At 46.4% G+C, this 11984-nt stretch overlaps 1 protein-coding gene across 2 annotated transcripts in view; it reads right to left on the bottom strand.

Moving 5' to 3' along the window:
• The window catches only part of RHBDD1 (rhomboid domain containing 1), a 91181-nt gene that overhangs the window by 51824 nt on the left and 27373 nt on the right, over window positions 1-11984 (bottom strand). For both annotated transcript variants that reach the window (XM_004701813.2, XM_045295411.1), the window contains exon 3: window positions 2209-2297. In XM_004701813.2, the coding sequence (XP_004701870.1) occupies window positions 2209-2297 (89 nt within the window). The remainder of the gene's footprint in view (window positions 1-2208; window positions 2298-11984) is intronic.

Below are 11984 nucleotides of genomic sequence, written 5' to 3'. Positions count from 1 at the left end.
GAGGACCTGATGCCGGGGGCTTAAGTGGAGAGCAAATGTTTTGAGAATGATGAGGGCAATGAATGTACAGATGTGCTTTACACGATTGATGTATGTATGGATTGTGATAAGAGTTGTATGATCCCCTAATAAAATGATTAAAAATATATATGTTATAATATATATATATATATATATATCATAACTATGGAGCCTCCTGCCACCGGAGTCGGCCTTCCAAACCCCATGCTTCTGGGCATAGAGAATTAGGCCGCTGACACTTTCATCCAGTCCATCAGTATTCCAGTGAGGGCGAACCCCTCCACTGGCCCCTCCTCTTCCAACAGCATTCTCAAACAGCAGCCCTCAGCAGTGGGCTATTTCCCCCAGGGCTCCTGAGCTACCTCATCTCGTGATCCTTCATAGAGCAGAAGGCTGGTGGGCTATTCCCAAACAGCACTGGATGCCAAAAATTCAGCTTTTAGTATTTCGTATTTCTCTTGTGTCACTTCAAAAGTAGAGTGCTGTGAACTTGAGAGTCCACAGAAAACAGGCTGGGTTTGAAAGCAAGAAGAACTGAAGCATCCCTGTGTTTACATATGGAAGGAAGGTCAGAGCACTTCTCAGAGGCAAGGATGGCAAAGCTTTGTCTCACATACTTTGGACAGGTTCTCAGAAGAGGCCAGGCCCTGGAGAAGAACACCATGCTTCATAAAGCAGAGGGGCAGCAACAAAGAGGAAGGGCTCTGGTGGATTGACACAATGGCTGCAACAATGGGATCGGGCATAGGAACCATTGTGCGGAAGGTGCAGGGCCAGGCAGTGTTTTGCTCTGTTGTGCATTGGGCCACTAAGGGTGGGTAGTGACTCGGTGGCATTTGACAACATGTTAACATTGCATGTGCCTGCATACATGTGCTGAGGGGGGAAACTCTGTAAAATCTGAACACGTGACTAAATCCTGACACCGTTACTAACCGTTATAATCTTGAGACATGCAGAGAATAAGGAAACAGAACACTCAGCTTGTGAGAATCATGTCTTTTCCTCTACCCACACTGAGAAAAGGTGGTAACAAAACTCATTGGGAGGTTTCCATAATTAAGTTGCTATATTGAAATTATGATACACCTGGAGATTTGCAATGAATGCCATGGTGGTGAAGTGGGGTGGTGAGAAGACACAGGGCAGTGGGGATCGTCCCTGATGCCACACAGTCTGTGAAAACCACCTCCAGGGTGCACACTGCCACTAAGCAAGGCGCCAGGGCAGGCCTGGGACACTTTCTGAAATCATAAATCTTCTATGGTGTTCTAGAATGCCAGTCTTCAGCACAAAACTGTGAAAACAAATTATTTATGGTTCAATCAAAGGTGGAATAGTCTCAGAAGGCTCCTCATGAATAAAAGATGAAATACTGGTGCTTGCGTGGTCTATAAAACGGGTGTTTCCAAAAGAGTCTCCTTACAAGTCAAGACCAGGGTAGCATTTTACACAAAGAGGTCTTAAAACAGAAGCACTGATACCTAATGAACATCGAGTCTTTTCAGTGAGCATCAATCTGAAGGGAAGCACGGAAAGGACAATTTCAATGCAAGCAGAGACCATGCACTTAGCAAGAGCGCACTTGATCTGAAGTCATGCAGGAATATGTTTATCTTGCTGGCCGAAGACCCAGTAATCACGTAAGTTCTTTAAAGTCTAGGCGTGACAGGCACTTGAGTACTGCTTCGTTGTGTCCTTGCCTGGCTCGTGTTTTAATGCTCAGAATATTCAAGGAGAATGCACTCTTGTACACCCATTTTCAAAGAGAGAGTGGTTTTCTGCGAGTCGCACTGAGGTTAAGGGACTACAAGGATACCGCCATCAAGTCCCTAAAGGAGCCCTGGTGGCGTAGCAGTTACAAGGTGGACTGCAATCCACAAGTTCGGCAGTTCAAAACCAGAAGCCACTCCTCGAGAGAAAGAGGTCCTCCTGTAGTAGAGGGTCACTGTGTGTCTGTGTTGACTCAATGGCAGCGAGATCCCTAGGAAAACCTATGACCTAACAGTTAGGTGTGCAGTCTATTCTTTGGAGCTGTATAGGGTCAGCAGAAGCTGTTTCACCTTTGAACTGAAAAAGAAAAAAAAAGCCTCCTGAACCGCAGGGCAACCTAGAGCTGCTCCTGGTCCACGATAGAGTTCAGACGCTTCCAAACGGCTGTCGGGCCAGAGGCACTTTGTTCGCTACCTGCACATGTTTCCATGATTTTCTTCAGAGGCCCTTGAGTGTACATCAGTCCAACGAGAATCCCGGCCAGGTGCCCCATGAAGGAAGTCCTAGGAGGGAAGGAGACCACACTTGATTACAAAGGGAGTCGAGGGGCTTATCATTTCACTTACTGGTGACAAGGCAGACAGGAACACGGCTTGAAGGACGTGCCGCCACAATACTCCTTCATCTCGTGGACTTTGGAAGATCAGTCCTGGTAAAGGGCCGCAAAGGGTCAGTGAAAGAGGAAGACCCTCAACGAGGCGGGTTGGCAAAGCGGCTGCAACAACGGCCTCAGACCAGCCAATTGTGAGGATGGCGCGGGCCCGTGGTGTTTCCTTCTGTTGCCCAGAGGTTCACTGCCAGTGGGAAGTCACTCAACAGTACCTAATGACATACTGCTCAAACAAGTCCCAACATGGGTCCACACTTACAGAAAGTCACAAGCCACGCAAACGCAGGCACAACCCCCCCACACACACACACATACACACAGACATACTCATTCCATCAGGAGCACTGTCACTTTTATCAAAGACATACACCTCACTGAATGTGTAACCTGATCATAAAAATCAGTGTCCCATTTTCTAGGAAGAACTGCATGAACCAGGTGTTTCCTTAGTTTTTCAAAGAAAACCATACTTATTTTTAGTAGAAATAAGACCTGCCAACTACCTTTACAAAGGACAGATGAGGAAATCGCTTGAAGATATAAAGAAAAAAACAGGGTTGATTTTTTTAATGGTAACATTTATTTAACTGATATTAAAATAACATGTATTAATTTGAAACTCTTTAAAACCAGTCTTCATTTTTGTTGGGACTATTATTTACTTTTTGGTATGCTTATTTTGTCGGTATTGATAAAGATATACTAATACATGCTCTCGCTACTGGTTGTGGATTTGCCTATTCATGCTAATAATTTCTATTTTATATTACTTGAAGCTATATTCATATATATATATATATATATTTATGATCATTTTATCTTTTGGGTAATGTAATGTTTCTATCATGAATACTCCCAGTTTATAGAGATGGTGAAACTTTCTGTTTTCATGTGTATTGGTATAGTCGTCTCCACTGTTTTGGGCACTGCTTGTAAGTTATATATTGTATCCTTTCACTTTTGACCTTTCGATATAATTACATTTATATTCTATCTCTTGTAAACAGCATACAGTGAATTTTTAAATGAAAAAAAAAAAACACAACAAAACAAAACCAATCTTCAGGTGATTCACACAGATACAAAACTGCTATGATGGCTTTTCATTTAAAATCCCAACCCATCAAACAATTAATCTTCTAACTCATTTACAATGTTGAGTGCAATACAATTGAAGGCATTTCTTATCTCACTAGGTGGGTTTTCAGTAGTCTGAGTTAGTCTAATTGTTCTAAGACAATGGCAACCAATTAGGAAACGAGAGAATGCAGCACACCACCCTTCAGTTCCCACAGAAGCCCCATCGCAACACTGTAGTACATGTTATTATTTCACTTAACGTCTATACAGGTATTCATTGTTAAAATGAAAATAGTAAAGTTATCTTAGTTTTTGATCCAAACTGAGAACTGCTCGATATTACCCAACAGAGGAGAGGTGTAGTGGTTAGATACTATGTCAACTAAACAGTCCTGGCTAGGGGTGAAGTTCAACCTGTCAATCAAGTGGTAGTTTAGTGGCACCGCCTTGGGGGTGTGGCCTCTTGTATAAAAGCAAGATCAAACAGAGATGATTCCTCTTTGCCACTTCACCTCACTGGAACATCACTGGGCCTCTGTGTCTATTTCTGGACGCCCAACCCTGAGAGAGAGCTGCCAGCACTCCCGTGCACCCACCGCCCTGGGATCTATGTGACTGCACTCATGGGCCTGTGACAGCCCTGCTTCCTGCTTCACCTCAGCCTCATCGGCCTGCAGCTGCATGACTCTGAAGAGGGCCTGGGCTAACAGTGAACCTACGGACTTGAGTTAGACTGGGCTGGGGTGCCTTCTTGATGTAAAGCTCTTTCTTTTTTATAGTTGAATGTCCCTGGTTTGTTTCCCCAGACAAGCCAGCCCGACCCAAAAGGAAACACCCATGAAGAGGAACCGGAGGTTCACGTTAAGAAGAGTACAGGCAGTTCCTGACTTACGACAAGTTCGACTGAAACTCCATCTTCAGTTGAAATGACTTTCATCATCAGTTTTGATAAGTAAAATACTTCCCCCTCCTTTTATTTATTAGTATTGCCTTCTATTATGAGTATATTGATAAATTGATGTCTTGGGGGGCTGGAAACATAAACCTAGAGGTGCATTTTAATATACAAATTACTAATTTTTATATTAAATTACTAATTTGTATATTAAATTACCAAAAATTAGCCATCTGCTATTAAGTTCATTGTGACTCATAGAAACCCTATAGGACAGGGGAGGGCTGTGACTTAAAGAGTTTTGGGGACTAAATCTTCATGAGAGCACACAGCTTCATCTTTTCTCAAGGGGAGAAGATGAGGTGTTTGTATTGTTGGCTTGTTGTTTACAACCCGGTGCTTAACCTGCCGTGCCACCAGGATACCCTTCCTGGACCATTCAACTCTGTATGGATGACCACCGCATCTAGTGAAGTGAGTAGCCTAGAACTTCAAACACTGACCGGATGAACAGGAAGTACTCCCTCGCTGCATTGAGTCAATTCTGACTCATGGGCGACCCTACAGGGCAGGCTAGAACTGCATCTGTGGTTTTACAAGACTGTAACTCTTCACGGGAAGAGAAAGCCTTGTCTTTCTCCTGAGGGGAAACTGGTAGATTTCATCTGCTGACCTTGTGATTAGCAGCCCAACTGGTGACCCCTACACCACCAGGGTTCCTTCCCAGGACGCTCTGGAGAGCCGCTGGCTTCCAGGCCTTTTATAGGCTGAGTGAGTCTTGGGGACATGCTACCCAAGAACCTCATAAGCTCCTAATTGACACCCCCTCACTGGCTCGGGTGTGGCAGACTCTCGGGGACTAGGACCAGAGGTAGAACTGTTTCCTTAAAAAGGAATTTTTGTTTTCTTAAAAAGGAAAAGTATTTTCCTCGAAAATACTAAGCTTAAGGTATTCTGGTGGACATCAGTCGGGCAAACTACATGCAGATAGCAAGAGCAACACACTGCATTCCTTCCAATCAACCCAGCATAAGCTGGTCTGCATCACTTGAAGGGGCTGCTGGGAGGCATTGCTCAGCCATGCTGCAAAGCATGCCGCCTTCAAGTGCACCTGTTACAGATTCAAGATGCAGAGCTATGAGTGAGCCCTGTGACGAGCTGCGAAGGGCCTCCTAGATTCAAGCGGAAATCCTTTCCACAGTCCAAGAGGCTGCGCAATCAGAAGGCAGACAACAGATCACTCTAAGACATACTCTCTCGTGGTGCTGTAGAGCATATGGCCTCCTTAAGCCATGGTTTGATGGAGACGCAACACTGAACAGGGCCGGGAAGAAGACAAGGCAGTCAGCAGGGTGTATGGTCTGTTGTACTTTCTACAGTTTCCTCTGTAAAGGGGACTGATGCAGGTAGGAACTGAGCTGATCAGAGAGTTGAGATTTGAGGATCTTCATCTATCAACCAGGATCAGCCAACAAATCAACAATAAAATGTGCAAACATGAGAAGCCCCAGTGGCACAGTGGGTTACATGTTGGGCTGCTACCGCAAGGTCAGCTGTTCAAAACCCCGAGAAGCTCTGTAGGAGAAAGATGAGGCTTTCTACTCCTGTAAAAGAGTTACAGCCTCGAAACCCATAGGGCAGTTCTACCCTGCCCTACGGGGTCGTTTTGAGTCAGCATCAACTCCTGGCAGTGAGTTGGGATGAGAGGAGAAATTGTGATAACCTCTGTCTTTATGCTGCCATTTTCTCACCTTTGGCAATAGCCTTTGGCAATAGCAGTTGGGGGAGGGGCATGGCCAATAGGTGCTTGCTCTTTTCCGCACATGCCCCCTCCCTCCCTCCTGTGGCCCCAGAAGTAAAAACTAGTCACCTACCACTCTGATATACACCAAAGGCAGCCATACCGGCTATGCATGATGCCAACTGCAGTCACAGGGCTGGGCGCTGCTGACCACTGCTATCTGCTTGAGGCCCAGGCTAACAAGAGGTGGACAAAAACAAGGGCTGTGCAAAGATAACAAGACACCTCGAAGTTCCTCAGAGTCCTGGTGGTGTGGAGGGTTAGGCGCTAGAGTGCTAATAGTGAAGCTGCCAGTTCAAATCGACCCTCTGTTCCTTGGGAGAAAGATGGGGTGGTCTGTTCCCAGCTCGATTCACAGTCTCAGAAACCCTATACAGGGTCGGTATGGGTCAGAATCGTCTTGGTGGCAGTGGATGAAGAAGAGCAACTCCTCAGGCCTCAATACCATGCCCGTGGCCTGGCATCAAGCTGGTTCTCTGCCCAGCACCGAGTGAGCTTCCATCAGCGACAGCATTTTGTGTGAGGGTAACTGCATCCTGAACCCAAGTAAAGCAAAGTATGTTTTCCCCACAATTCAATTGCAGCTAAATTCAATTTGCTATTTTCCCGGAAAAGTCACGGGGTATGAAACCCATGGCCAAAACAAATCCGTGTGTTCACATGAGGAGCGGGATTAGGTTGTCAGCTCAGATAATCATAAACAGGTTTTACACATACATACATGTCCTTTCTCAAGCTGGCAGGGGACAGAACCCTTCCCGTGAGCTGAGAGGGGCACGGCACAGACCGCGGGACAACTATCTCGGCCTAGCCCCTGCTCGCCACAGGCCAATGGTGCTCCCCCTCGTCATTAAGATAGCAGAAAACCACCCTGCAAATCCCCCCCAGGACCAAGCCGCCTCACCGGTGGGGGAAACCCACTGCTTAGTACACGGAAAATGTTCTTGAAATGTTAGTTGGATGGATGACCTTTAATCATGAGGCTTCGGAGGTCATTTCTTTTCAAAGTGCTCCTCTTGAGAGGACACCATGTGCAGATTCCAAGGATTCTTGGTGAGGCTGCAGAATGCTGGCATGAGGGGCAGGAAAGGCGCATGGGAAGTGGGCGCTGAGAGGGGCTGTGATCACTTCCACGTTGCACGGCGGTGAAATGAATGCGCCTTGGCTGGGAGCACACCCTGCTGTCTGCACCTACTATAGACAAAAGCATTTCTGGACGCCGCATGAATGAGTGTTTGCGCATCACCTCCAGAGAACAAACATAAAATGAGAAAATAAATCGGGTTGTTTATAGCCCCATGTTAACATGTGCTACCATTACAAAGCAAAGGCCCTTTTCTCATGAGCTGGGCCTTCACTGGAGATTCCAAAGCCCCGGGACAGTCAGAGGAGCCCTGGTGGTAACCTCGGGAGTTACTGGTTGGGTGCAAACCACAGAACCAGTAGTTCAAACTCAACCAGCTGCTTTGTGGGAGAAAGATGAGGCTTTCTGGTCCCATAAAGATTTATACCCTGGGGAACCCAGAGGGGGGCAGTTTGACTCTGTCCTGTAGGATCACTATGCGTTTAGTGGGCTTGGGATGGGTGGGTGTTCTTTTGGGTGGTAGTGGAGTCCCAGTGGCACAGTGGTGACAGTGCTCTGCTGATAGCCAAAAGGCACAAGGAAATAAACAGTCCACAAGATTAATGTATCACATAGACATCAGACTTCACCACACTGAGACCAGAGGAGCCACTTGGTGCTCAGCTACCACAACCACTGCTCTCAAAGGGACCACGCCGCAGGTCCTCAACAGAGTGGGGGAAATGAGGAAAAAAACTCAAACTCCTGAAGCAATCAGGCTTATAGAGACTGGTGGGACCCTCAGACTATGGCCCTTAGCTACCCTGCAGGTCTGGAGCTGAACTTATGCCCGTGGCTCCATTTTCAGTCAAACAATAGACAGGTCCGCTGGAGGGGCAATGACACCGGGAAGGTACGCACAGTTTAGAATGGACAACCTCTGGAGATTGAAAGGGTGGCATTTCCTTGAGGACAAAGTTCCAAGGGTTCGGAAAGAAGGCGGGGTGGGAACACAAAAGACAGGGAAGATGTTTCACTGTGGGAATTGCAACCAATGATATGAAACAAAGTGCGAATGGATGGTTGAATGGAAAACTGATCTGTCCGGTAAACCTACACCCAATTCACAAAACAAAGTTAAAAAAAAAAAAAAAGGCATGTGTTATTTTAAGTCAGTAAACTTAAGATCATCAGTAGATAACGAATACAAAAGACAACACAGGAAAATTAAAAATAAAGCGAGAGGGAGACAGAGAATCATGACGGCACTTGTGTGAGTTCCGGGATATCCCGACACCTGAAGCTGCTACAACCCTGAACAGCACCACTGGATTCCGGAATTACGGAAGCCCAGGTCTCTGCCCACCTTTGGTTTCTTGATCAAGTTACGTAAGTCTGTGCTGGATTTCCCCAGGTCTATGGACCCTGTCTAAGCTGATCAGGGGTGGCAGAGGCACTGCTGAGCCTGACATGCAGGAGTTCCATTCCAGCAAAGGCTAAGCCTACAGGTGAGGGAGGACTTGATGGCAGCAGCCAAAGTGCCAAAAAGACATTCTTGTGTTTGCGTTAGAGAGTTAATTCCCAGGACCTACTATGCCCTTGTAGGAGGAGGAGCCCTGGTGGCGAAGTGGGTGATGTGTTGGGCTGCTAACCGTAAGGTCAGCAGTTCAAAACCACCAACTGCTCCTTAGAAGAAAGATGAGGTTTTCTGCTCACGTGAAGATGTATAGCCTCGGACACCCACAGGAGCAGTTCTTTGCCCTCTGGGTTGCTGTGTGTTAGAATAAACCCAATGGCAGTGACTGAGACACCCTTGAATCAGAAACAGCTTCAACCCTCATGTGCGGGGCACGATAAAAAACACATACCGCAGGGATCCAAAGCAAAGACTTGTGAGAAAAAAAAAAAGTCCCACATATTGCCTGACATCTTGTAGGCATTGAACAAAATGTTTACTGAGTCAAATTCCAAATATCTCACATTTTTAATAAACTGAGAAACATTTTTAACTACTCACTTATGCTACCCGGGAGCTCTTAAATTCAAGGTTGCAGAGTCCAGAAGCAGAGGACTAGGAGGAAGGAGGGATGTTGTTGGGCTCACAGAGTCGGTTCTGACATGGAGTGAACCTATCCACGGCAGAAGGAACCATCGCTCAGTCCTGTGCCATCCTCGTGATTTTTCTTATGTTGGAGCCCGTGTTAGTCTGGGTAGACTAGAGAAACAAACTCATAAACAGGCATAGGTGTAAAAGATAAAGCTTTATATATCAGAGCAATTGATTATTGAGAAAACATCCCAGCCCAGTCCAGATCAAGTCCTTAAATCCAATGTTGGCCCATATGTCTGATACCAATCTGTAAATTCCTCTTCAGACTCACACAACATATACAATGATGCTGAATGCAAGAAAATTACAGGCCGGTGGGTGGGAAGTCTTGTGGATCCAGTGGCCATGGAGGCATCTCAGCACTGGCAGAGGTCTCCCACGTGCCTCCTTCAGCTCCAGGGCTCTAACATAGCTCCATGTGTCTTTTCTGCAGAAAGAACTCACAGAGAGTGAGCGTGTGTCCCACCTCCAATGAGCTATTTATCTCCTTAGTGCCTCCAAATGAGGTCATCAAGCTGCAATCTGACTGACAGGCCAATCTCCATGCCTTCACTCTTAAGTCTCAAATTGACAACTGCTTACGTAACTACCACAAAGCCAATTGTTGTAGCCTGTTCACTTTGGGTGACCCTACTGGTATTTGAAATACCAGTGACATAGCTTCTTATATCAAAGCAACACACAAGCCACCACAGTAATACAAACTGACAGACCAGTGGAGGAATGGGGGTTGGGGGTGGGAATGGAACTCAGGAGGTGTGCACTGAAAGAAGGAGAATTCAGAAGTCGGAGTCAGGCCCCAGGTCCCAGGAGCCCCTCCCCTCTGCCTGCCTGGCGACCGCCTCTGTGCTGCTGGGAAAGTAAGCTGCTGTTAGGTGCCATTCAGTCAGCTCTAACCCATGCCGCCATAGGCACCACAGAAGGAAACACCGCCAGGTTCTGCGCCTTCCTCGCCATTGTTCCTGTGCCTGAGCCCACTGTTGCGGTCACTGTGTCCATCCATCTCCTTGAGAACCCTCTCCTCCTTTGCTGCCCCCCTACTTTCCCAAACAGATGTCCTTCTCCAGGGACTGGTCTCTTCTGTCAACATGTCCAAAGCATGGAAGTTGAAGTCTCACCATCCATGCCTCTGAGGAACACTCTAGCCATACTTCTTCCAAGACAGATCAGTTGGTCCTTTTTGCGGTCCATGTTACTTTCCATATTCTTCCCAGCACCTCAATTCAAATGTATCTGTTCTTCTTCAGCCTTCTTTACTCAATATCCAGATTTCAAATGCATAGGAGACAACTGGAAACACCATTGCTTGGGTCAGATGCACTTTAGTGCTCAAAGTAACATCCTCTTTCCAATACTCTGAAGAGGTCTTGTGCAGCAGATTTACCCAATGCGACACATCTTTTGATCTTGACAGCTGTTTCCATGAGCACTGATTGACGATCCAAGCAAGACAAAATCCTTGACAACTTCAACCTTTTCTCCACTGATCAATTACCTACTGGTCCAGTTGTGAGGATTTTGGTCTTCTTCACATGGAGTTATAATCCACACTGAAGGCTACAATCCTTGATCTTCATCAGCAAGTGCCTCACATCCTCCTCACTTTCGGCACACAAGGTTGTGTCATGTGCTTATTGCAGGTTGTTTATAAGCCTTCTTCTAATTCTGATCCCACAGTCTTCTTCATATAAACCAGCTTCTCTGAAGATTTGCTTAGCATACAGACTGAGTAAGTATGCTTAGAGGATACAGCCCTGGGAAAGTATAACTGGGACTTATAGTCTCTGATGACAAACATGAGAACAAGGCTTCTTTTAAAAGAGTGAATCAAACCCACACAATGGTTCACAGAAGGCAGGCCTACCAGTATGGTGTATCAGGCTCTGGCTCATAAAATACTTCCCCAACCTGAAATAAATCAGCCTCTGCTTTCTCATTTTGCAGCAAAATGCTTCTAAAAAGGAATGCTGGCCATATCTAGCTGTCACAACTAAAAGACTTGTCTCACCAGGGGTTCCATCTCTTACTATTTTCTCTGATCTGTTACCACCCCTTAGCTCCCCTCACCCCATTTTACTCTTGATTCTGAATGGGGCGGGAAGAGAAGCAAATGGAAATGAACTTGTAAAAATCTATGGTATCCTGGTGAAAGGGGCCTTGAACCACCATTAAGAATGAAGACCTCGGTGGCAGCTCAGACAAACAAGGATGGGGGAAGAGTTGTCCTCTCTTTACCTGGGCACCCACCTCCCCCCTAGGCCAGAGGGTAGGTGACAGTAGCTCTGCTCAGCCCTTCCAGACCCGAGAAGCACCTGTCCCTTCTGTGGCATTTGAAATGTCCTTATAAATGGCCTGTGATACACAGTAGAGAAGCAGCGGGCCTCAGACACTTGATAGCCATCATGGGCAGTGGAATGGGATGTCTGACAATGGAGCGGGATGGATGACAAAGGAGCGGGATGGATGACAATGGAGCGGGATGTCTGACAATGGAGCGGGATATCTGACAATGGAGTGGGATGTCTGACAATGGAGCGGGATGTCTGACAATGGAGTGGGATATCTGACAATGGAGTGGGATGGATGACAATGGAGTGGGATATCTGACAATGGAGTGGGATGTCTGACAAT

Source organism: Echinops telfairi, unplaced genomic scaffold, assembly GCF_000313985.2.
Source record: "Echinops telfairi isolate 266 unplaced genomic scaffold, ASM31398v2 ScPeMD7_3;HRSCAF=10, whole genome shotgun sequence".
Classification (NCBI taxonomy): domain Eukaryota; kingdom Metazoa; phylum Chordata; class Mammalia; order Afrosoricida; family Tenrecidae; genus Echinops; species Echinops telfairi.
The sequence above is the reverse complement of the archived record's forward strand: the minus strand, read 5'-3'. Positions and strand labels throughout refer to the sequence as shown.